Source organism: Natator depressus, chromosome 8, assembly GCF_965152275.1.
Source record: "Natator depressus isolate rNatDep1 chromosome 8, rNatDep2.hap1, whole genome shotgun sequence".
NCBI classification, from domain to species: domain Eukaryota; kingdom Metazoa; phylum Chordata; order Testudines; family Cheloniidae; genus Natator; species Natator depressus.
The window spans coordinates 64,907,261-64,935,150 of NC_134241.1; the positions used below are offsets into that span (position 1 = coordinate 64,907,261).

General features: G+C 41.8%; 1 protein-coding gene across 1 annotated transcript in view; it reads right to left on the reverse strand.

Moving 5' to 3' along the window:
* Window positions 1–17,465: 17,465 nt before the first annotated feature.
* The window catches only part of KIF14 (kinesin family member 14), an 81,033-nt gene continuing 70,608 nt past the window's right edge, over window positions 17,466–27,890 (reverse strand). The window contains exon 30 of the mRNA XM_074961191.1: window positions 17,466–20,916. Within this exon, the coding sequence (XP_074817292.1) occupies window positions 20,534–20,916 (383 nt within the window). The 3' untranslated portion in view covers window positions 17,466–20,533. The remainder of the gene's footprint in view (window positions 20,917–27,890) is intronic.

The following is a 27,890-nucleotide window of genomic DNA, read 5'->3' on the forward strand; positions in this document are numbered from 1 at the left end:
ATGTTATTTCTATCAAGCCATTAACAATAAAATTAACTTTCAGTGATTTTTTACAGTGCCTGTCAAGCAGGAACAGTGACATTATTTAGTCAACTTGCTAGTAAACTCACAGTGTGGCAAGGTTGAAAATTGTTGGACTAGGAGTGCAGCAGCCCACTAGAAATATAGTTTGACCTGCTCTGAAGGGTATGACACTTCATGTTTTCTATTTCTATAGGAAGAGATTCTCCTAAGTAATATTCTTATCCACAAATATGTAAGCCTGAACAACTTTTTCTCAGAACCAGCTGCTTCTGTGGTATCTTGGCATCTGAGTAAATGATTTGCAGAAATTCCACAGGGAAGGAGGTACTTTAAAGGCTGCCAGGGAGTGTTATAGGGCTAGAAGAAGAGTGAAGAGGCACAGCTGTGACAGCTGAAAGCAGGATAAGCTGCCACTGATCTGTTTCCATGCTTATCACAACACCCATTAATCAATTCCAATCACAGCAGGCCCACCAACTAAACCATACTCCACCTCTCAAAAACGGACTACTCAGCCCTGTAATCCTCTTGAAAAATTGTTCATCTGAGGAAAATGTCAGAGGGACAGTGTGTTGTTTACTTTATTAAAATTAAAATTAGTTGGGAATGTAAAAATAATAGAAGTAACAGTTAAACCAGCCACAGGCTTTTCTTTTTGGATATCTTATTTTCCGTTAAAATTTCAATTACTAAAATGTTTTGTATCATTCTAAATGAAAGGATCACATTCTACCTCTGCCTTCTATTGTAAGCCATTCTACAGATACTCATTTTAGACCACCAAAATTCCCATCTGTTTATTGCTATTGAAATGCAATCTAACCTTTAGTGTAGCCAACGCAGTAGTTAAGCTCTGACAGCATCATTGAAAAAACCCACCCTCCTAGAACTATGTAAAACATTAACACACTAGAATCATGCTATGAAAATTATGCCACAAAATATACAGAATTACCTACCCACAGTATCAACCAAATCATAACTGAATGTGTTAGATAATGGTGGGTCTGTTTTCTCCTTAACTTGTGCGTGTACTTCCCATTAATGTTAACACTGATATGAATGGGAATTACGTTCTGCACCAAGGATTTAAAAGGACACCCATCCTCAGTGACCATACACATACTAGGCTCAACACTGATACGTAAGCAGGTTTTGAACTAACCGCCTGATGTTTACTCAGTACCCAATTATAGCACACTTGTTCACTTTAAGTACCATCCATGCAGGCAGTCCCATCTTTTGTTGGCTTGCTCCCTAATTTCCCCATCATTAATGTGATTTAGGCCCTTCCTATGCTGACCCTGGGTCTGCCCATGCCAGGCCAATTGCAGCATCAGGACCTTAATGATGTTCTAATGTTATAAATCAGAGACCCAAAAGAAAATTATTGTAAACATATTTCTATCTTGCAACCATTGAGCCATACACTGATGCAATGCGCACATAAGTTCTTCATGTAGTTCCAGGACAATAAGGTAAAGACTTCCATGAACTGTAATAAGAGTCAGAATGGGCTCAGAACTCAGAGTAAGGAATAGAGACTGTTATAAACTCAGAGCCCCTGTGCCCTCTGCTGCTGTGCTGCACGGAACAGATTTCAGCCCTGTGTTGACAAGCTTGATGTCGAGTATCAAGGAAAGCACTTAGGCAGAAGCCTGGATGCTTGAGATCACACATGGAAGGATTAAATGCACTTTATGAATATCTCTGAAGTGTCATGTTTAAAACAGAGGGAGATTTTCCAAAAGCACAAAAGGGATTTTGAAGCACAAGTCCCGTTAACTTTTGATGTGACTTGTGGTCCTAAATACTTTTGCTACTTTTAAAAATCTCCCCCATCTATAATAAGTCTGTAACTTACCATTTCCTCCTTTATTCAGCTATCATTCCTTATATCAGTAAACGAGTACATATGTTGTAATGGCGCTAGAGTCCTGTGGCAATATTTGGAGGATTGCCCTGGTTTCCACAGAATTGCATGGGTACTTTCCAATATTCCTGCAATTTATAGAACTTGAACACATGCTTTAGCTGATAATTCCTATTATTTACATAGCATCAACACTAGCACTGTATACAGCATGTACTGATACACCAGCAAATTGAAGATGGTGAAATAATTACTGTAAAATAGCACAGATCATGGTCAGCAACATTTGTACCATTTACACAGAAACAATACTCCACATAAGAGCCAGGCACTGGAGAGTTGTTTATGCATCCTAGTGAATTTTAGGTTTTTATTAATACAAATGTCTCAAATTATCAGGACCTCAGAACTGACCCAGTTTTCAGGCTTATCTTAAATCATCTCTCCTACCAGGCCAAAACTCCATTAGATCCAACATGCAATACGCGATGTCATCTCAATATGTAATGTTGATTTATCACAACAATAATAGTGGCAAAAAATATATCAGAAGCGCACAGTACATACCTCTGCATTGTGAAGATACACATTGCATGGTAGCAAGGAGAACCCCCAAATTTCAGAGTTTGGGATCTACTCAAATACACAGTGTAATATTTGCAGGCACTTCTGTGGGTCCTGTTGAAGACTCGTCAGATAGCACAACCATCACCACAAAAAGCGTTGGCACCGCCTTACCTTTTGTCATGCTCTCAGCTCTATGGCCTGTTTGCTCATCCATGTGTCATGGGGGGACCTAGACAATACGCTTTCTTCCTCCCTTTAGTGTCTGTCTCCGGGGTATGGATGGCAGCTCTGCTTCTCCCATCTGGCATCTTTGCAGGCCATCTCCATCTGTCTCAAGTTTACCCTGTTAAAATCCACTTCTGTCATGACTTGCTGTACCTCTGTGGTCTGGTTAGAAGGCCAGTTTTGGGGACAGGAACTGAGGTTACATCTTCCTCTCTCTGCTGTGAAGCACTTAAAGCATGGAGAGAGGAACAATTAGAGAGAGCATGTATGATGGCAAGAGGGACCCAGAACAAGTGATCACCTCTAACTCACTAGTTTCCTCTCCTAGCCAAGGTGAGAGCTGCAGTCATCTATTCAGTCCCAGCTGCTTAAGACAGAGCCCAGAATTGGAATTGCACCCCTTTATTCAAACTGAAAATAGAATTGGGTCTCTGCTGTAATAAGCCATAGGTTCAACTTTAAGTATTGTTCTGTCTAATGCATTTATCCCTTTGTGTCTTCTTCCATGTCATGTACAGCACGCTCCTGGCACTCTTTAAATATTATTACTGCTCTCAAGATGAACTCAAGTATCTCAATTTTGGCATTTAACCAGTATCTTTGAAGAGAATTACGCTTGTGAATATCTCAGAGTAATTGCTGACAAGGGTTTAGAAAGTAAGTGTTATAGGGGGAGGTGAAGAGTTGGGCTAACCAGGAGTACAATAAATTAGGCAACCTCTTTAGCTATAAAATTTGAATGAGAAGTAGTTTCTGCACCTCCATCTGACTACCTAAGAAACATCATCATAGCAAAGAGGAAAGATTATCTTGAAATTAAAGCACTGCACTTGGAACAGGAAACCTGGAAACAATTCTTAGTTAATCTGTGCCTCAGTTCCTCATCCGTAAAATGGGGATAACAATACTACTATTTCCTCCTCCTTAGTCTATTTAGATTATAAATTCTTTGGACCAGGGACTGTCTTCTACTATGGGGGCACACATGAACTAGTACAATAGGGTCCTGATCTCAGTTGAGGCCTCTGGGTGCTAACATAATAAAAATAACAAACGATAATAATATGGTGTCTGACGAATCTGAAAAAGACGTTAAAAATGAAATGAATGGCTATGGTGAGCAGATAGGCAAGTAACATTCCAGAAGCAAACTGCAAACTGTTTGGGAGATTTTGCCTCCTTGACCCACCTCCAAACTGGTAGCTGGTGCGATTCAGGTTATCATCATTCCTGAGGCTGGTATTTCTAGGAATAAAATCATATCAGAAGCAGATCTGGGAAGAAAAGCCAAGGAGTTTCAACTCTGCTCTAACACCACTTTCCCATCTTTTTTAAATTTGGGCACTCTGTGGCAGAGATGATATCTTCCTCTGTATTTGGAAAATACATAGCACATGGTGGGCACTAATTCAATTTAAATAATTAATAAAAATATCCTCAGACTGAAGGAATTGTGTTAACAGAGCTGTCGCAGTGGCATGTGACGTTCCTTAGCACACTAAAGGACACCCCCTCCTGACCCAAATATAAGAGCTGATCTTGCTTTTTGGCTAAAATAGGAATTCTTATACATTTATGATATAAAAAAATATGAAAAACTCAAAGAATATTGCTTCCAGCAGATGAACCACAGACTAAAAACAACAGATAATGTGAACCTAGATATTTGCTTCTTGGGAATATAGGGTACAACAATATGCTCTGAACATTGTGACATTTGGAAATATAGAAGTAATAGAAAGGAGATCAGATGTACAAATATGCACACTTGTACACACACACACAGAAAGGAATATATGCTTTTTACTTTTTATTTACAAAGAAACATAATGCCACTGGGGATCCATTGCATTCCAGGATTGGATGAATCTAACAAGGGTCTAATAACTCAGTCATAAACTACTATGCAGTATGAATATGGCTTTTATTGACCTCATTTTTGGCTATAAAAAGAACAGCACTGTGCTCCCAAGGGAAATGTTGATACATTTTGATTTACAGAAACGCAGACCTGTTCAAGTGCTGTTATGAACAGAAAAGTGACTGTAAAAATGGCACTTTTACTCAACACGTCAGCTCCCTGTGCGTATTCAGTCTATCTTGCATTTTTAGCGGCAAAAATAAGTTTTACTACTTCTTATTCCTGCTGTGACTGCAGAGCCAATGCAGCTATGGGAAAACAATGGATTCTTATCTGACTCACGCATCATCAACAGAATTGTTAAGTTCCCATTGAATATTCCTTGCAACAGAGTCCTTCCCCACAACAGATATAAGAATACACAGACCTCCCACAACAGGGAATTTCTGTTATCCATATTTAGGGTCATTATTGTGTGACAGTACCAACTACCAGCATACTGGTATTACATAAACACGAGAGAAGCCTTTCAGCAAAAAAATCACATTATTCCCTGATGTCCTAACCAACTTCCTTTGTTATTTAGTGTATCTACAAGATCCTGTCCCCCAAACAACTATTTTAATATTATTTAATATTTATCCAATGCTGTGAACTTTCATTATTGTCTGCTAATACATTTTACTTTAATGAGAATATAAAATGTTTAAGGATTTCTTTACGAATATTAAAAGGCCAGAGGATTTTTCTCTCTGAAAGCCTGAGTTATCTGACTGCAGAGAAATTAGAAGGAAGAAGAAAAGCACTCTAAAGAGATGTTTTGCATATGTGTGCGCGCATTTGAGGAAAGTGGATCATTGATGTGTAGACTTCTGGATGTGGATGGCTCCTGTGGACGCGTAGATGCTCCTTGAGGACCCAGCATTTGTTGCCTATATCACGTAGCATAGAACTATCTTTATTCTCTGGACATCAAAACCTACCACCACAGCACTGCCACTGCAATGTGTCATAAATGTGTTTAATGTATTGTATATCTCACTGAAGTCTCATCTTTCCTATACCATTGCTGAAAGCTAATAGTATGGAATAAAGTCTAGTCTCAGATACAGTGAAAAAAGGGCCATCAAAAAGAGGAAGTTCACAATAGTGTGTTGGGGTTCCTGGTACTGTAACAGCAGAATTCCAGGACCAGTGCTAGTCTTACTACTAGACCACTCTCGAACTAAACTGCAGGGCTAATCTGTGTGAAGGATTCATAGGCAACATGGTAATACATATAATAAATAATTTCTACTTCACCCATCACCATAGTAGCTAAGGGCTGTTCTATACACAGATTCTGGAAATAAGCTATACTGATTTAAGCACCTTTGTACCACTATAATCATGTCTAAACTAGGGGGATTGCAATAGTTTAACTTGTATCAGTTTCTAAATGGATATTGTTAAATTGGTACAAAAACCACATATAGACCAGCCTTATGAGTATACAACATAAGAATTGTCCTAGTGAAGATCAGAAGATGTTGTAGAGTAAAAGTGAACTAAAGAACCTGTGCCTGTAACAGGGACTGTTCATAAAGATGTCATTAGACCTGGATTCTATTCCCAGTTCTTCCATTGATTCAGTATGTAACTGTGCGCAAGTCAGTTAATGTCTCTGTCTCAGTGTCTCCATTTACAAAATGGAGATATTTACACATCTTTGTATAGCACTTTGAGATCTACAGATGAAAAATGCTACATTTTTTTTATTTGTCTGATTCCCACTGTAGCAACCTCCCACCCTGTTGTGGAGAAAGGGAGACAGTCTGATGCCGACTGAGGGACACAAAGTTGGAGCATTGTCTGGCTATTCTGGAAGGAAGACCAGACACACTAGATGTGGTTTAATTAGGCCGCAACCTTATTCCTAAATGTCTGGGAGTACCCAGCAGAAAAAAAGCATACAGCACAGGTAATTTCATAATCATGTACATATAGCAAGAATGGGGAGGCTGCTGCCCTTTACCCATCCTCATCCCCAGCCCACCCACTGCTGGGACCTCACCCCCACTGTTGAATGACGGTTAAGGGGGCTTTTACTGCCAAACCAGTCATAGTAGCCCCAACACCCTCCCCCACATTTCCATTACCTTAAAGAATACCTTCTTTAAATCCTTTACCAATCCATTTTCTCTGATCACGTATCCCTTCCCTACAGTGTACCTGCATTGAACATCTGCCCCACATTTACATAGAGTTTGACAATCACAGCCTAAACCCCGTTTCATGTCCACCCCAACTAAGCCTCCAACTCATTGTGGGGAATGCAGAAAACCCCACTTCATCTTGGCCAGTCTGTCAGTGATGGGAAAAGTCCTTCCCAGCCCCTTGAGAAAGGAGCAACTAGGGTAACAACCAGCAGATCATGACAAAATCTGGTATTTAACTACACCCATGAGCGGGAGGTGGGTGCTGCTCTGCCTGGTCCAGGTAAAAGAGGGCTTTTCCAGCGCCAGTGTGGACCTAAACAGTCTCTGCTCTCTTCCGGGAGGAAGATGGGTCAGCATCCCCACGCTCACCTGGCCTGAAGTCACTCCAGCAAGGCAGTCTCTGGCCATCTAGCCCTTAAGGGGGGTTCTTTTCCTACAAGCCGGACAACAGCCCTCACCACTTAATGCATGGTTAGGTCATTCCATCTGTGGAGAAGAATGACCAGAGTATATTCATAATCTGTAAAAACTGTGGGAAATTCTCTCCGTACACCATCAGTGCCAAAAAGCGTGCCTGCTCTTGATTTAGTAACAAATACAGGACAAAGTTCTTGTGGGCCAGACATGCACACATGTATTTACTTGTGCATGTTACTGATCTGTCTGCAAAACACTCTGCAAATTAAGTGGCAAATGGACCCTTCAAGAAGAGAAATTCCACAACACCATTCACCTTTTTATGCCAATCTCATTTCATTTCTGTCTTTGGTTAACCCTTTCATCTCATAGGACTGATGTTAAATGCAGAGAAAAAATACTTGAACAATCCCATACTACCACAATACAATTAACTCAGGTTCTGAACCCCTGGTCTAAATTTTTGCAAGCACAGTAATTAACAGGTTTGATTACTTCTGGCCCACTTTTATTCAAGGGGCAGGATGTGGATAAATGCAGATTGGTCACTAATCGAGGAATCTCGCTCTCTTCAACTACGCAGACTGCTTCCGGTTTATAGTCTCAATCTCCTGAGGAGAACAGCTGAGGCTGGGAAGAGATCCATACAGTTTATCTCAAACGTTTGTAGCTCCAAAGGATAGACTATTTAATTATGATGCAAAGTTAAATTAATGGATGTCTTAATTTACATTTAAGTAGAGAATAAAGGAAAGGTTACTAAAGATACAGATCTATGTAATAATCTTTCTTGTGAGACTTATACACCGTTCTCTGCTCATAATATTCCTGTGTTACTCAATCATTTATAAACTTTTATTTCACTAGGGAAAAAAACATTTAGAACAAGTTCTTGTTTACAGTAGTGACCTGTCCAAGACCGCTCACAAACTCCTCTATGTTATTTCTTAGCAGGGGGGATGTTATCTAGTGGTTAGAACATGGATTTGTCATCAGAATTCTTGGGTTCTGTTTCCAGCTGTCACTGATTTACTGTGTGAGCGGGTAAAACCTAGACCCCCCCCAGTACAGCAAACTATTGAAGGACATACTTAAGCACTTTATTGAACAAGGATGACTTAAGCAAGAGCTTAAAGCTAAGCATGTGCTTAAATACTTTACTGAATTGAGTGCTTCATCTCTCCCTGCTTCACTTTCCCCAACTGTAAAACAGAACTAGTAATATTTCCCTACCACACTGGCTATGTAAGCATCACAAGGAAAGTCATTACTGAAGGCTGTATGTTTAGTGAGGCTTAATATTTTGAAATCTGATAAAAGATGTGATACTGGTGAACAGTCTTTTCTCATAATTATTATAGACATACACAGTCAAGTAATTATGTTAGATCACAAACAAAATAGAAAGCAAGAGCACTAGGATTTTTTTTGTATTGTTGTAGTCAGAGTATAAATTCTATACAGTATATTTTTCCATCTAATAGTTGACTGTTCCATGTATACCCTGCTAGTCCATGTAATTACTTGAAAACTATACACAGAAAAGAACCATCCTAATAAAAAATAAAAATACAGGTTTTTACAGAAGCTGCTTTCAGGTATGTTACAAATGTTAACTTTTAGTTGTGGTTAGATTCCCTTCCATGGGGGAGGTTAATACAGACACTTCTTAAAGGCCTTGTAATTAGCATAGAATTGTGAAACACCTCCATCTAGTGGCTAATATGAGAACTACACACTACTGAAATTGAGAGTACAGATGGCCAAGATTTCAGTCCATCATACTGACTTACTAGAGCATTTGCTATTTGATCAAGCTTTTCCACATCCATAACCATAATATGAATAGCCACATCATCAGCCACCCTTTCTCTACCCTCCCAAAAAACCCCAGCCTACCCAGCAGAGCTTTCTTTAACCCTATATGGGAAAAGAGCCAAAGGCTCCCTATAGTCCATTCTGGATTTCACTCTGACCAGTCTCATTACGGTAAAGGGGCTCAAGCACTTTGAAGAAAAGGTTACTTACTGTAACTGTGGTTTTTTGAGAAGTGATGCAGAGGTGTATTCCACTTGGGTGTGTGCACACCCAGAGCCCATGAGCCAGACACTTTTGCCTAGCAGTATCTGTAGAGGGGCAGTGCTCTTGCCTTATGGCTGTGGCCCCTTCCCTAGCTATATGAGGCAGTACTACCCCAACCCCCTCTGTCCTCACCACCCGTGGCTGGAGTCAAAGCTCTATGTGGTTGTAGTCTCACAGCCTCACATTTCATCTTCGGATCATTTATTGTCCATATAGGGCCTTACCAAATTCACAGTCCATTTTTATCAATTTCACAGCCAGACTACTTTAAAATTGGTCAATTTAACCTTTTCAAATGTTTACATCTGAAAGTTCATGGTGTTGTAACTGTGGTGGTCCCAACCCCAAAAGGTGTCAAAGCTGTTGTAGGGGGTTGCAGGATTGCTACTCTCACATCTTCGCTGTCTTCAGGGCTGTTAGAGTAGCAGTTAGGAACCCTAAACAAGGATCCAACTCCCATTGTGCTAGGCAGCATACGGACAAATAAAAGAAACTGTTCCTGCCCAAGGAGTTTTATAGCCTAGGCAGGTAGACAAGAAGATAGAGGGTGGGGATAAGTTAAAAACCGAACAGACCTTAGTGGGAAAAATGTATTTTTAATGGACGTTTCATTCTGTAGAACCCATCCCAGATAGTGGGTAAATATCTTACAGCAAGCAAATCTGTCCCACGGGCCTGGTACTTAACAACAATGGACTAGCTGATTTGAAGATAAAAGAACATGAATGTCAAAGAAGTTAGATATATTTGTTATTGCATTTCTTTTGGGGAGGTCCAAAGGAGCAGGCAAAAGAATATTTCTTGAGCTTTAAGGAAGCAAAAGAAATTCTACTTTATAACTATGGCCTGGTCTACACACAAAGTTGCACCAATTTAAATAAAGGTGTGATGTTAAACTGAATTCATGAAACTCCAGCAACTTTGTGAACACTCCAATTCAGTTTAAACCTGGCTTAAATTGATTTAGTTTGTCAAATTTAGGCCTGGTCCACACAGCCCTGGTTTATGCTGATATAACTGGGTCCGATAGGAGTAATTTATTTAACAATATAGTTATTCCACTCTAAACCCTGGTGTGGACACAATAATAATGGTATAAGGGTGCTTTATACTGATATAACTTATTACCCCTTCTCGTACAGGGATAATCATATCAATACAAAGCAGCTTGATACTACTAAAACAATGTCCACACTAGGGGCATTTTGTACCACTTTAACAGCACTGGTATAGTTGGAAGCAGCACAATTTTATTGCGTAGACAAGCCCTTAGGATCCTAAATACCTATGTCATTTTTAAAATGGGTCTTATGAGTCTAATTCACTTAGGTTCTTCTTAAAATAGTATCTATACATTATATATTACAGGGGTAGCCAAACTGACTTGCGAGGCACATGGGGCTCTTTTACCATTAAAGTGCAGCTCGTGGAGCCCCCCACAATCCCATGATTCTCCACCGACCAGACTGGGTGGGGGGAGCTTGGATCCCTGACTTGCAGCAGGGTGGTGGGATAGGGACTTCAGCCCAGCAGGAGGAGGGTCCTGGGGCTTCTGCGGGGTGCATATGCTGGGGCCTGGGGCTTCAGCAGGAGCGGGGCTGAAGCCCTGAGCCCTGGCAGGCACACACCAGCTCTCAAACTTCTGAAAATTGTTGTATGCAGCGCAGAGGGTCAGTAAGTTTGGCCACCCCCTTATATTAGAATTAAACTCAATTTACTCACAGTGGTTGCCTACCATTTACCATACATACCTCATAGAAGCCATGTAAAGATTCATTAGGTAATATTTGTGACATGCTTGAGATATCTGGAAGGGACACACTATACTGCAATACAACATATAACACTTGTCTTATTACAGGTAAATGCCACAAAATTTATAATGCCCTCTAAAAGCAACATTTCTTTTTTCAGATATTCCCCATTTCACATCTTCCCCTCTACCTGAACACCAGTCTGATTGGGGTTTCACCTGGGCTTATCTAATCATTACAGGTAATTCAGAATAAAGGCATCACATTCAAAAAAAGATATATGTAATATTTCAATCTTTATCTTGTCACAGGAATGGATTCATTTCTTATGGTGCTCTCTGCTCATTAAATGCCAGCCTCTCAGGAGAATGGATGCCTTTTTGGCTCTCTTCTCTTTTCATTGCAAGTCAAATTGATGTGAACATGGACTGGATTTTATGCCATTTCCCATTCTAGCTTCCAATGCTCTCATGAGAATATATATAACAGAGCGCAAAATAACATTTTCTAAAAATGGCTGACAGTAACAACAAAACTGAATTGATTCTGAGGACAAGGCTGAAAATAACAAACAAGAGACTACACACAATATGAACCTTTTGTGCCAAACACATTGTGGCAGGAACAATCTATTGTTTAAAAAAAACCCACACAACCATTTCTAGCATCATGATCTTACAGTCCTTACTGGAAGCTGCTGGTACAATGAATTACTGATTTAGAAAGAAAAAAAAGAAAAAGACAGCCTTTAAAAGTAATAGAACAGTCCTATTTACAGTATATTATGAAATGAAAAAGAGGCAGAGCCCAGTCCACAAAAGCTTAGTGTTGTATTTGGCGAGATGAAGTAGCTGTAATCTCCTCTTTTACCTGTGGGTGCCATTACTGAACCAAAGTAGCTGTAATCTCCTCTTTTACCTGTGGGTGCCATTACTGAACCAAAGGAAAGTAAAGCTGCAACTTGCTGATTCACCTCATCTTCAATATTCTTAGGGATCAGTGAGTGCATTAATGGTTTGCCCTAATTTGAAAACCTTGCTGAGTGTTCTATAAAAGGTGTGATTATAACCTGTCTTTTTATAAATGTGTTTGCATGCTGTACTTTTACAGAGAAAAAGCAAAATATTTTAAGATATATATGGAGGCACCTGAAACCAATCTGGTGTTGATGCTCAGAGTTCTCTTCCAGCTAAACTGAATCGACACCTGAGAGATCACAACACTTGACTTCAGAAATACAGTCCACATGTCAAAAAATTTTAAGTGGCCTTTTCAGGCACAGTAGGCCAGAATCATGATTGGTTTAACTCCCCTGATTTCTTTGGAGTTACACCAAAGATTAATTTGTCCCTTGATGTCTTTTTGCTGTAGTTCAGCTCCGGTCATGTTATTACCAGCTAAGATGATGTCAGGGTCTGTAATTTTAATAAGGTTTTCTTGAAGTTAAAGGGAAAGTATTAGTACTACCATTAGCAGAATTATAAAAAGAGCAGAAAGAATGAGTACCACCTGTGGCACCTTAGAGACTAACAGATTTATTTGGGCATAAGATTTCATGGGCAAAAACCCACTTCATCAGATACATGCAGTGGAAAATACAGGAGGAAGATAGATATAGATACAGAGAGAGAGAATGAAAAAATGGGGGTTGCCATACCAACTCTAACAAGACTAATCAATTAAGGTGGGCTATTAGCAGCAGGAGAAAAAAAATTTGTAGTGATATCAGGATGGCCCATTTCAAACAGTTGACAAGAAGGTATGAGTAACAGCAGGGGAAAAATTAGCATGGGGAAATAGTTTTTAGTTTGTGTAATGACCCATCCACTCCCAGTCTTTATTCAAGCCTAATTTAATGGTGTCCAGTTTGCAAATTAATTCCAGATCTGCAGTTTCTCGTTGGAGTCTGTTTTTGAAGTTTTTTGTTGAAGAATTGCGACTTTTAAGTCTGTAATTGTGTCCAGGGAAGTTCAAGTGTTCTCCGACTGGTTTTTGAATGTTATTTATGTGGTTTTTGAAATTGTGGAAAAGCAGCATCACTTGCCCCATAACCTCAGCCGTGCAGAACACAACACCATCCACAGCCTCAGGAACAACTCTGACATCATAATCAAAAAGGCTGATAAAGAAGGTGCTGTCACCATCATGAATAGTTTGGAATATGAACGAGAGGCTGCTAGGCAGCTCTCTACCACCACATTCTACAGGCCATTACCCTCTGATCCCACTGAGGGTTACCAAAAGAAACTACATCTGCTCAAGAAACTCCCTGAAAAAGCACAGGAACAAATCTGCACAGACACACCCCTAGAATCCTGACCAGTGGTATTCTATCTGCTACCCAAGATCCATTAACCTGGTAATCCTGGATGCCCCATTATCTCAGACATTGGCACCCTGACAGCAGGATTGTCTGGCTATGTAGACTCTCTCCTCAGGCCCTACGCTACCAGCACTCCTAGCTGTCTTTGAGATATCACTGACTTCCTGAGGAAACTACGATCCATTGGTCGTCTTCCAGAAAACACCCTCCTGGCCACTATGGATGTAGAAGCCCTCTACACTAACATTCCACACAAAGATGGACTATAAGCCATCAGGAACAGTATCCCCGATAATGTCATGGCAAACAGGGTGGCTGTGACTTTGTTCTCACCCACAACTATTTCACATTTGGGGACAATGTATACCTTCAAGTCAGCAACACTGCTATGGGTACCCTCATGGCCCCACAGTATGCCAACATTTTTATGGCTAACTTAGAACAACGCTTTCTCAGCTCTCATCCTCTAACGCCCCTACTCTACTTGCGCTACACTGATGACATCTTCATTATCTGGACCCATGAAAAAGAAGCCTTTGAGGAATTCCACCAGGATTTCAACAATTTCCATCCCACCATCAACCTCAGCCTGGACCAGTCCACACAAGAGATCCACTTCCTGGACACTACAGTGCTAATAAGCGATGGTCACATAAACACCACCCTATACCAGAAACCTACTAACCACTCTGCTTACCTACAAACAAGATCTCTATCAAGCATTCTTAAAACTACAATACCCACCTGCTGAAGTGAAGAAACAGACTGACAGAGCCAGAAGAGTACCCAGAAGTCACCTACTACAGGACAGGCCCAACAAAGAAAGTAACAGAATGCCACTAGCCATCACCTTCATCCCCCAACTAAAACCTCTCCAGCGCATCATCAAGGATCTATAGCCTATCCTAAAGGACGATCCCTCACTCTCACAGATCTTCGGAGACAGGCCAGTCCTCGCTTACAGGCAGCCCCCCAACTTGAAGCAAATACTCACCAGCAACCACACAACTAAAACACTAACCCAAGAACCTATCCTTGCAACAAAGCCAGTTGCCAACTCTGTCCACATATCTGTTCACGGGACACCATCATAGGACCTAATCACATCAGCCACACCATCAGGGGCTCATTCACCTGCACATCTACCAATGTGATATATGCCATCATGTGCCAGCAATGCCTCTTTGCCATGTACATTGGCCAAACTGGACAGTCTCTACTCAAAAGAATAAATGGACACAAATCAGACATCAAGAATTATAACATTCAAAAACCAGTTGGAGAACACTTCAACCTCCCTGGACACTCAATTACAGTCCTAAAAGGGGCAATTCTTCAATAAAAAAACGTCAAAACAGACTCCAATGAGAAACTGCAGAACTGGAATTAATTTGCAAACTGGACACCATTAAATTAGGGTTGAATAAAGACTGGGAGTGGATGGGTCATTACACAAACAAAACTATTTCCCCATGCTAATTTTCCCCCTACTGTTACTCATACCTTCTTGTCAACTGTTTGAAATGGGTCATCCTGATTATCACTACAAAAGTTTTTTTTTCCTCCTGCTGCTAATAGCCCACCTTAATTGATTAGTCTTGTTAGAGTTGGTATGGCAACCTCCATTTTTTCATGTTCTCTGTGTATATAGATCTATCTTCCTACTGTATTTTCCACTGCATGCATCGGATGAAGTGGGTTTTAGCCCATGAAAGCTTATGCCCAAATAAATTAGTTAGTCTCTAAGGTGCCACAAGTACTCCTCGTTCTTTTTGCTGATATAGACTAACAGCTACCCCTGTAAAAAGAGCAGTTACAGTCTCAAGGTGAGAGAAATTCCAATCTAAACAATGTTGCAAAAATAATACTCCACTTCTCATTTCTGTGCAAAATTCAAAAAACAAACAAAACTCCCCTTTGTTTATATTAATGGTTCTTTCGCCAGCATCCAAGGAACATAGCAGTGCCTTCCCTGACTGTGGGCCATGATTTAGGAGGGCCCTGTATGTGCCAATATGTTGCAGCACAGACTTTAGGTTTGGAAATACAAAAGCAAGGGAGAACTACAGGACCAGGAATGAATAATCTTTGTATTCAGTACAGCCAAACCCTGTCCTTTTTAATTAATGCTTGGACATATGGAGGTACTTAAGTTCCCTGATTATACCATGTGAACTGTGATGTGGGTGAGTCTACTAAGCCCTTCATAGTCAGATAGTGTTGGGTGGAGAAGGAAGAGTGAGTCTTGATTAACAATAGTTTTATAATCTGCAGCTAGGCCAGGTACTATAGACATGTATAATTTAAAAAAAATTTAGGGTGAAATTCATCCTTGAGCAAACAGCATACACAAGGCCCTATGCACCACTTATGCCTCACACCCTTAAAAGTGATGCACAGGGCCTTGTAGGGGCCTACTGCAGAGCGGTCAACCTCACCCCATGCCTATGTGGATTTGGTGGTATTTAAAATGAGAACCTACCAGTATACATTAGAACCAGGGTATTAGCATGGTGCAGGATTGCTCACACAGCTCTGCTAGTCCCTTTTTGTCTTCATCTGCATCACCCATAGTATTGAGCCTACCTAGAGAACAGCAACTGCACTAAACTATAAGGTGGTTTCCTGATCTACATGCATCCAGCAGGGAACGTTAAGACAATAAGGATGCTGATGTAAACAGCTGCATCACTAGACTGCAAACAATATTCCCAGCTGATGATACAGCTGTTCATTACTCTCTCTCATATACTACCCTGTCCCTCTGCCCCCTCCCCCAGAGCTGAGAGAGAAACAGAAGATTGGTCAGGTAGATTCAAAACCCAACCCAGCCAGGGATCTCAGAGGACAACACAATCACAAAAACAAGACTAACTATGCCTATTTGAGCATAAGCTGTAGCTCATGAAAGCTTATGCTCAAATAAATTGGTTAGTCTCTAAGGTGCCACAAGTACTCCTTTTCTTTTTGCGAATACAGACTAACACGGCTGTTACTCTGAAATATGCCTATTTTGCTTTACATGTAGCTGATCTTACAAAGGCCTGGTGCATTATGTTACCTTCTGCACCACAGAAACAAAGGAGAAAATAGCAGTCTCTACTTCATTCCTGCAATATATCAGGCAGGCTATACCCATATAGACATCTCTCTTGACCTAAACCTTACCCACCCTCCAGGTTTACCGCTGTTTAATAGGACACCATTCATAGCTACATCAGTCCATCCCATAATCTGCCTGCCAGGATCCAAACTCCTTAACATCCATAGATTGACCCTAAACCCCTCTCCCTGATGATATATTACACCAATACATTACTAGAGTCACAGCTACCTTGATGTATAAATGCAATATGTCCTGAGAACACTAGTTCACCCTGATGACATACAGTATAATTGCAATATATAACCTAAAAGTAAAGCAGTTTGGTGATGTATAACTGTAACAAGAGATTTAGTTAAGATAATGGGCTAAAACTGAACACAGCACTAACGTACTGTGTTTTTTTTTTGCCTGGCATCAGCATATTGGCCAAAGTTTCACTTTCCCCACCATAGCAAAATTTGCTGTGTCAGTTGTCTACATGGTTGCTGTCCTCTCATACCATTGGTGACTGCGTTTTAGAAATACTACATATTAGGTTTGCAAAAGGATAACTCCAGTACAGACATACTGGGCCTGATTTTCAGAGATGCTAAGCACTTGTAGCTCCCCTTGACTTTACTGGGAATTGTGGGTGCTCAAAATGCCCTGTCCTAGCTATAGAATTTCTGACAAGATAGACTCCTTTCTCTGGGAAGAGTTTCTTATTATTGAGCTGTCAAACAAACAAGGATTTAATTAGCTTCCCAGATGTGCCATGGAAAACCTTCCAGGAAGGTGCTGCCATGTGAACTTGAGACTACAATAAAGCCATCAATCTTGGCTCAAAAAGTAAAAAGCTTGTGTATTATTACATTGAACTGAGATCTGATTTCATCATACACTAACTTACAGTATTACTTCGAACTCTGTCTCCCCAACCCGCATCTGTGTAACGATACTGTGTGTTAACAGAGACAAAACTAAAGAACCTTGTTTCAGTGTGAAATAGCCCCCCTAAAAAAACACCCCACACATTTGATTTGTTTAGCTTTCTGTGGAATATTTTATCATTTTGCAACACACTATTATGTTCTCAGCAGGTGTACCACAGATAGGTCTCAAAGCAACTATAAAAATGGAAACTAATAGGATGTTTACAAGTGTCTTAAATTATAGCAATTTTGATCTCAGTTCAACAATCTGATTCTACTGTTTACAATAGTTTACAGTTATATACACAGTACATGATTCTGAACAGCAAATTACATTTTTAAAAGTTCGGTCAAATACAAAATAGCACTTTTTCACAAGGTGTAAACATATGTTTGATTCCGCTTTTTGATTTTTTAAAGCCACACAAAGGTTCCTAATAGCAGATTATGTCAAACTATGAATAAACTTTTACATTTCTTCTCAATGAAAATGGAAAGTGATTAACTGAGTCAATATCACATTTTATGTGATACAATGACAAATGCTACTAGCAATAAAAATGTTCTGTCAATGTTTCTGAAAAACACATTGACAAAACGTAACTGCACTGCAAAACATTTCTGGAAGAGATATTAAATTATATGAACTTTAAGGAGAGTACTGTATGTGCACTACAAACTGAAGCAAAGGTTTTATTTCCCCAATAGCAAAGACCAGAGAAATACAGTTTATACAGTGGTTGCCAAAATCACTGAATTACTGTTCACAAAATATTTGGACAAAATTTAAAGTGGAAAACAAAAATTTCTAGTTGACAAAACAGGTGATTGATTTTCTAGTCACTTAACTTACAGCCAATTTTTCAGGTCACTTAGCGTTCCAGTGGCTGTAGTGTAAAATCACATTTTGCAGATCTTTTACTTCATTCAAGAGGACTTCAAGAAATGACTGCAAAAGGAGTGCATTTTTTCCTTTTACTGGCATATTGTATATTTGCTTGCTTATTATATAACTACAGCTTCCCAAATACAAAAACCTCATCCTATAATAATTCTTAACATCCAATTACTGAAGTCACAGGGGTAAGTTTTTTATATTGTTATTGTCTTTTTGTTCACTTATATCACTTCAATGAGGATAATTTCTAGTGTACTCAGACTTTACTACTTGCTGTGTGAAATCCTAGCCTCACTTAAGTCAATTGGAATTTTGCCATTGACTTTAATGGGGCCAGGATTTCACCTGCTCTGTCCAAAGTTGGATAACACCATTTCTGCTCCATCACACTATAACCAAATAAAGCATTGACTAACAAGACCAAGTGAAATGCTGAGAAAGGAACAAAGAACAAAAATGGCTGGATCTGGTGACTGAATTTAATCAAGAGAGGTAACTATCTTTGAGAGGAAGTTTTACATTCCAAAAGGGAGTGTGGGGGGAATCTATCAAGAAACATGCTATCCCTGAATACTTGGTTGAAAGGTTTGACAACAGGCAGTAAATGTCACTCATTACTAGGATGGACAACACCACTGAGCAAATCAGTTGCTCTGATTAGAACATGTTGTGTTATGATCTCTCAGTTCCAAGTTTTCAAGAACAAACACTTCTCAAATGCACCGTTATCCTTGATTTTCACAGCAATCATTAGCTCTACCTAGAAGTACTGTAGCTTTTTTAAACTACAGCCAACTCAAAAGGGGTGTGGAAAGGAGAAAAGCTGCTTATCAGTTTGACACATTGTAGCCTAGATTTAGTCCACGTTTGCTTCTATTACTCTAGCTATTATAAAAAATGAAAGTCTCAAAGGTATCTGCTTTTATCCTTGCAGAGAATCACAACTGAGTATATTTCACAAAGGAACAAGGAAGTAAACACTATAATAAGTGATCTGAGAACAAGTCACCAAGATATTCTTATAAATCTTTCAACATTTGTACAACTAGGGCCAGACTGTAGCTAGCCAAAGCTCCCAGAAGCAGCCAATATCAGTTGGGATGCAGTGGGCTAGTCTAGTGACTGGTGTAGAGGAGAAGATAGCCATGTCCTCAACCACTTTGGTAAGCCCATTGCCAGTATTGGACTGAGAGGGAAAGACCCTTGCCCCACTGAAGTCAATGGAATCAGGATTTCACCCAGAGTCCTTGCTTTTCCTGAAGTCTGAGATTCTGCCCTGTACCTATGCAGGAGCATGAGGTTCTGGGAAAGATGCCTTGTATCCTTCCCTCTCCTTTGTGCGCCTGCGAAGAGCTAGGCTCAACCTGGCCTTAAGATTTCAGTATGAACATATTAAGTGTAGGCTGCATGTCAACATAATTCTCAACTGCCTCACGTGGTGACTTATTTGTATATTTTAAAAGTGTTATGCCTCTAAACTTCTGTGCATAGCACTAAAAATTATTTAAAACCAAGGAAAATTGTTTTTTGTTATATAATTTGAAACATGAATCATTATAGTCAATCTGCATTAATGTTATCTGAGCTCTGTAACCCCCGCCCTTACCCCGAGGGATTATAAACCTATTATCCCCTTAAATGTGTGTTTACCCAATAATTTTTGTAGCCTCTCACATCTTTCCTAAGAAAACAGATACCAAAAACCTCTCTCAAAAATACTAAAGCTGGCAAACCAAAAATAAAAAAGCCAGGAAATATAGTGGTAAGGATGACACTGCACCCTTAATAAATCATCATGCATTAAAGTGAGGCTACATTATGAATGGAGGATAAAGTGTCCATTTTTAACACTGAATTTCCTAGCTTTTCTCAATAATTTTGTTTTATTTACATATTATTCTTGGACTAGATTTTAACCCACTGTCTGGTTACTTCTTGTATATTGCTCTATAATTTACTACAGTTAGATATAGGTTTGAATAAAAATACTCACACGTTTGTACTTTTCTTAAGTGTAAGTCTAATGTAAAGTCTTCTGGATTTACATTTGTTCCTGTGCAATTCAATGTACCATATCTTCTTGTACCTCAAGTCCTCTATTTTCACACAACACTGTCCATGCTCTTGATAAAATTACCAACACATTTCAACCTTGCGAGATATATTATTTTTCCTTCTCAAAACCCCCCCCAAAAAACAGATGCCCTCCTTGTCTCTCTTTCATTAAAAAAAGATAGCCCATAATGTTTACTTTTTCCTACATGCAGGAGTCTACTATATTTAATGCCTTAATTTTATACCCACTGTATCCCACTGGATGAAAGTTTCCCTGAACTTGTAGCTGAAGGCTGAGGTTTAGATTCGCGTTTTGGAACCCCTTTCTGTTTCCAAGTAGATTCACCAGTTTCAAGCTGTTTTTCTTCAGTCTTGCTATTTTGCATACAAATGGTCTGAGATGCCAATGAATTACGTCCTTGTTCAAGTTCAAAACTTATAATGAGTGACTTGGCGAGAGAATCCAATTCAGAAGTGACCATAAAAGACTTGGTTGTTCTGTGAGGACTGTTTGCTGAAGCAGAAGGCAAGCTAAATAAAGTGCAGTAATTATTAAAATGCCCAACTAAGATGCAAATCTTTTCTGTATAGCTTCTGAGTTGAGTTGTATTTCTGCATGATCCTGTGGAGTACAAAAGCAAAAAGAACCAATGCTACTACTTTGCTAAGCAGCATGTGACTTCCATGCACATCTTTTCTTTCATTTCTGTTAGAAACAATACCGTATTTTGAAAGTATGTTAGTAAATCTATTGTGAGACTATGACGTTAACATGAGGAGTCAGTTGGGGAAAAAAAAGACTCAAGACTTTGCCTATAGTCTCAGGCTGACGCAATCACCAGGTACACCTGCAATCCAAAAGAAGCTAGTTGGAGTTTTCTGTAACATGATCAGTAGTGAAATGGTTAAAATTTGACATTTAGTTTTTTTTAATTAGGCTTCAGAATCAACAATGAATTGATATGAATGGAATAAAGATATTGTTTTAGTCTGTCTCTAGACTCAGTAGGATAGCATCCTATTGGTTCACTATTTGGAAAGTTCTTTCCTCAACCATGCGTAGTAACAAAACTTTTTTTTTTTCATATGAATCTTTAAATTCTTCAAGAGCCACCAAAGAAATGCTGATATAGCCCACCAGATCAACCTAGAGTATCATGGGAACAATGGTTTTAAGTTGCTTATTTGTGCCTGGTCCCTTACCCTGTAACTTATATGACAGAAAATTAAACATAAGGAAGGCTGGATGCAAAGGAAAGTTACCTTAGGATTATCAGGTCACGTGAAACCAGGAATGTGAAAACACAGTAATTAACTATGTCGGCGGTTGTAAATGACTTAAAACTTGTAAATTCTCTTTCTTATTAATGTTGAAGTGATGGAACAAATACTTTAAATTCTGTTAAAGGTGACCTGCTTCTTTATGCCTGGAACTGTTTTTTCAACAAAAAGTTTTTCTCCTACTTGTCATCACCTTACAAATTCAACTCTAGTTTACCCTTTTCCTAAAAAAATTATATCAGTGACTGGAGAACTAGTACATTTATGACACCCTTGTTATTAAAAGAAAAATTTTGTTCGGGGGTGTTGGGGGGGGAAGGGGGAGATATTAATCAGACAGTTTAAAATATTGTTATTGTTAAAACCTATTTAACTTGAATGCCTAACTAATGAAATCTTCTCTTCCCACTCTTTAAGATTCAACACTGTGTTCCTCCAGGTAAGGGCTGAGGAAGACCCCAAACCACTTCCAGAAGACACGAGAAACAAGGAAGATACTGATAGGCACAGGAAACGGTTGCTTACTGTAAGTACGTAGGTATGGTTCTTTGAGAGGTGATTCAGACATTTATTCCACTTAAGTATGTGCACACCCAGCTCACCACAGCTGGAGTTTGCCTAGCAGCACCCTTAAAGGGGAAGCGCTTCTACCTCATGGCCGTAGCCCTTCCCCTAGCTACACGAAGCAGCACTGCCCTGACCCTCCTCAGTTCCTTTGCACCGAATGCCCAGAAACAAGATTCTGATGCAGAGGGGATGGAGGGTGGGTTGAGGAATACAAGTCTGCAGCACATCTCGAAGAACCACAGTTATGGTAAGTAACTGTTTCTTCTAGTAGATGCAGACATGCATTCTACTTAGGTGACTCACAAGCAGTACACTTCCCACTGCCCTGGAAGTAGGGCTCAGAGTCTACCTAAACAAGGACTGCAGGAAAAAAAGGACTTCCCAAAGCCTGCATCCACCCTGGAAGGCATAATGGTTGTGGCATAATGGTTCATGAATGTATCGACAACCACATAGCAGCCCTACGTCCAATATGGAAATGTCACTGACGAATGCTACGGGTGTTGCTTGCACCTGCTGTTGGGGCATAAAGTAAGCTATTTCATATGCAGTCCTGATACAGGATATTACCCATTTGGACATCCTCTGTGAAGATTCTGTTTGACCCTTCATGTAATCGGCATATGACGCAAACAAATGAGGCAAAGCACAAAACAGTTTAGTCCTGTCCACATCGAAGGCTAGACATTGCCTGACACCTAAGGTGTGTAGATGCTGCTTATCTATAGATGAATGCCGCTTAGGAAAGAATACTGGTAAATAGACCACCTTGTTCAAATGAAACTGAGAAACCACTTAGACAAAGATTTTGGGTGTGGCTGTAAAGTCACTCTGTCTTTGGAGAACTGTGTATAAGGAGGTTCTGCTCTCAGAGACTGCAACTCTCATTCTCTGTGTGGATGTTATTGCTACCAGGAATGAAATTTTCTAACACAATGGCAAAAAGGAACAACATGCCAGAGGGTCAAATGGAGGTCCCATTAAGGCTGCAAGGATTGAGTTAAAGTCCCACAGAGGAATTGGCTCCCGGGCTGGAGGGATATAAATGAAGGAGCCCTTTTAAGAATTTTGATACCATGGCATTGGAGAAGACTGATCTTCTCTGAATAGGGGGGATAAAATGCCAAAAATTGCTACCAGATGCGCTTTCAATGAACTAAACACAAGCCCCAGCTGAAGGAGCAGCAGGTACTCCAAAATGTCCTGGATAGAATCCAAGCAATGCTGGCCTCCTCAGGCTAGTGACTACAGTGAATGGAAGTGATTTTCAGCAACAGGCCATCCTTGTGGAGGGTTTTCTACTGTTGAGGACAACTTTTTGAACAGCCACTGAACACTGCTCTTCCTCCTCATTCATCCATGCCACGTGATGCAGGGACTTGAGTGCAGGATGCAAGGCGCAGACTTGGTTTTGAGTGAGTAAGTTGGGATGGAGAAGAAGCAGAATGGGAGGCTGACTAAACAGTGCAAGAAGGCCAGAGAAAAAATGGTTACCTACCTTTCGTAACTGTTGTTCTTCAAGATGTGTTGCTTATGTCCATTCCAATTATGTGTGAGTTTTCCACATGTACAATAGCCAGAAGGTTTTCCCCCTTGTGGTACCTGTGGGGTTGGTTCAGGTGCTCCCTGGAGTTGCACCTCCATGGCGCCATATATAGGGTCCTGCCGACCTGCTGCCTCTTCAGTTCCTTCTTGCTCTGACAGAAGGGTAGGTGGGTGGGTCTTGGAATGTCGATTACGAAAGACAGGTAACTGTTTTTCTTCTTTAGGTGCTTGGTCATGTTGACTCCCAATCAGGAACTTGGAGGCGGCAGCGGAGCTCATGGGTTCACTGGTTGAAGCACCACTCTGCTGAAGTCTGCATCGTCCCTAGTCTGCTAGGTAGTGGCGTAGTGAGAGGTAAGAGTGTGGATTGAGGACCATGTTGCAGCCTTGCAGATTTCCTGGGTCAGAACCTGGGCCAGGAATGCCGCTGAAGATGCCTGCTTGGTAGGTCTGGCCTGCCAGACGGACTGCCCTCAGCTCTCTGACACTGCAGTGAAGTGAGAGCTCTGCTTAGGACCAGAGGCCTTGAGGTCCCCCAGATGCGCTCCCCACCCCATCATTGACACGTCCGCGACCAGGGAAAGTGACGGTTGAGGTCTGGAGAAGGGAATGCCCGCACACAGAACTTGCAGGTTGAGCCACCATAGGAAAGACTTGAGAACCGTCCAGGAAAGAGAGTGACTACATTGCTAGACTGTCCTGGTTTGGTCAATACACCAATGGCTAGCCACACCTGAAGGGGTTGGAGCCTCCGTCTGGCATGCTACGCTACGTAAGTACAGGTGGCCATGTGACCGAGGAGCTTCAGGCAATTCCTTACTGTAGTGGTAGGAAATCGTCTGAGATCTTGTAAGATGTTGCATAGGCTCTGAAACGGTGACTCCATTAGGAATGCTCTAGCCTGTCTGGAGTCCAACACTGCCCCTATGAACTCTCATCTGTGTGGAGGATAGTGTTGAGTTCTGCACATTCATTAGTAGGCCAAGCTCATTGAAAGTTGATCTTATCAGGTTTACATGCGCCTCCACTTGTGTTCTGGAGTGGCCCTTGATCAGCCAGTCGTTGAGGTACCTGCACCTGGTGCTTCTGCAAGGAAGTGGCCACAACTGCCATGCACTGGGTCAACACCCAAGATGCTGTTGACAGGGAGTATCGTGAATTGATAGTGATTGTGGTTCACCACAAACCTGAGAAACCTTCTGGGAGACAGGGTTATGGATATATGAAAGTATGTGTCCTTCAAGTCAAGGGCTGCATACCAGTCCCCCAGATCCAGAGAAGGGATAATGGAGGCCAAAGAAGCCATGCGGAACTTCAGCTTCTTCATAAACTTGTTGAGGTTTGGCAGGTCTAGGAGAGGTCTGAGACCACCTTTGGCTTTCGGGATTAGGAAATAAAGGGAGTAGAATCCCTTGCCCCTTAGCTCCCGAGGAACCTCCTCCACCACTCCTGCTCTTAGGAGCAACTGCACGTCCTGAATTTGAAGATGATCATGAGAGGGGTCCCTGAAGAGGGTCCGGAGAAGGAGGAGGGGAGGGAGCTGAACTGGAGAGAATATCACAGTTCTACCATGTGGAGCACCCAGCGATTTGACGTGATCTGGGCCCACACATGGTAGAAGTTGGACAGTCAGCACAAAAAGGATTGGATCATTGGATATGGTGCTTGAACTGGTGCATTGCCCTCAGGTGCACCAGTTCAAGAGGTTTGTTTTTGTCCAGAGGGCTGTTTCACCTGCCCAGAGCCCTGAGATGAAGGAGGCGGCCTCCTCCTGTGGTTTCTATTATGCATTTTAGAATAGTCCTGCCTATTCTGAGGTTAGTAGAATCGAGGCGGGGGCTTAAAATGGTCGTTGCCAGGGTGTGAAGTTCAAGGGAACTGAGAATGGCTCTTGAGTCCTTAAGGCTATGAAGCCACAAGTCCATTTTCTCAGAGATGGTCTGTTGGACCTCATATGGGAGCCCTGATGCTTGCAGCCAGGAGCTCCTTCTCATGGCTACTGCTGAAGCCATGGTCCAAGTGGCTGAATTGGCAACATCCAGGACTGCCTGTAGTGAAGCCCGTGCCACAAGCCTACCCTCTACCACTAAGGCAGAAAACGCTGCCATCGAGTCCTCTGGCAGAAGCTCCATGAACTTTGACATAGCCCCACAAAAATTGAAGCTACATCTGCTGAGGATCGCCTGTTGGCTCAAAATCTGAAGCTGGAGCCTCCCGGTAGAACAGACTTTCCTCCCGAAGAGATCCAGTTTCTTCATGTCTCAGGCTTTAGGTGAGGATCCTTGGTGCCTTTGACGTTCACATTTGTTCACTGCTGCAACCACTAAGGAGTCCAGTGGTGGGTGTGAATAAAAATGTTCAACCTCTTTAGAGGGGACAAAGTACTTCCTCTCTGTCCTTTTCGCTGTTGGGGGCAAGGAGGTGGGGGTCTGCCACAACGTTTTGGTGGTATCCTGTTTGGTTTCTATGAGTGGCAGGGCTACTCAGGAGGGTTCCCAGGGGGCCAGGATGTCTATCATGGGGTCCGAGGACTCAGACCCCTCCTCAACCTGAAGCCTCAGGTTCTGGGCCACTCTCTTCAGGAGTTGTTGGTGGACCCTACCTTCCTTGAGTACGGGAGCTGTGGAGGTTCCGGCCACTGCTTTGTCTGGCGATGACGAGGCTCTATCCGGGACCAGCTCTTTCTATAATGCCGAGAGGATCGCACGGTGCTGGGTCTTCCAGTGCAGCATGGGGTGGCTAGTCCTGCACCAAGGGAGGTGGAGAAGATGTGTGGGTTTCCAAAGCCACCGACACCGAACTCCTGGAATAGGACCCTTGGCTTTGATAGAATGGCCAGGGGGTCCAAAACGACCATTGGGCTGGAGCCTGCTACTGCGCAGGCTATGGCATGGGGGAAAATTGCTGTCTCTCCCTGTCTGACCTCAAGCGTCTGAGCTCCAATTTGTGCCGGCTCTGCCTGGACACAAAAGGACTCCACCTCCAATTGTGAGGACTCGCTCTGAGAGGACCATGGGGAAGCAGTGCCACCGGTGCAGGGGAGCAGTGCCAGGACATTGGGAACCAGTGCGACTCCACTGCCAGTCTGCTGCCTGAAGGTAACGGGGATCAGTGCTGAGATGATGGTGACCAACGTGATTTGCCTCGGGATGGCACCGAGGGTCTTGGGGAGCCGTTGCTTTTGAGCTTGGTGCCCGATCTTGCCTGGGCGTGGAAGGTGTTGCCATGAAGGCGATGAGCTCTCTTGCTGCCTTAAAAGGTCTATGGCATGGAGGGCAGCTCCAAAGCCTCTCTGCGACTCTCCCAGGAGGGGAGTCCTGCAGAGCTGAACTTGACTGACCCCTTTTTGGGACACCAGTCAACAATGCTGGGCTAGGTGGTGCCGCATTTGCGTGGCCCAACATGGGTCTCATTGCGCTTGAATCTTTCCGTCCTGGTCTTGGTGTGGGTGGATGCCCCGTTTGGCTTCGTCTTCTTGCAGAGCACTGGGGACTGGAAGTGGTGCCACGTGCTACCATGTACGGAGCCTCTGTGCAGAGCGCCCTGCTGGTGTTGAGTGTCTCTATGAGAGTCTTTTCTCGGCACCGAAGTCTCCCATGTTGATGCCGGGGCACTGCACATCAATGTTGAGGTTCGGCCAAACTCTGCTCCGAGTGAGGATGGAGGGCAGCTTCCATGAGAAGGATTTTTCACCACTGGTCTTTCTTTTTGAGACCTGGGGTGGTATCCCCTACAGATCTTGCAACGGTCCTTCTGATGAGATTCCCCCAGACACTTCAAGCAGGAAGTGTGAGGGTTACTCCTGGGCATACGCTTGTTACAAGCTAAGCAGGGTTTAAACCCCAAGGATCGGTGGTGGGAGAGGGTAGAGGAAAAAAAAAGGGGGGGGAGAACCCCCAGAACAATTCCTTACTGGAATTCTAACTATACTGTGACTAAACTAACTAAAACTACTAATTAATTTAACTATTTACAAAGAACAATTGAGGACTACTAGGGAGAGGGCTTGCTGAAGCAAGAGAAAATGAGTGTTCCGGCTAACTGTCACAGGAAGTAAGAAGGAACCAAAGTGGCGGCTGGTTGGCAGGACCCTATATATGGCACCGTGGAGGTGACACTCCAGGGGGCGCCTGAAAAGACCCGACGGGTACCACTAGGGGAAAAACCTTCTGGCTTCTGTGCATGTGGCACGCACACACCTCA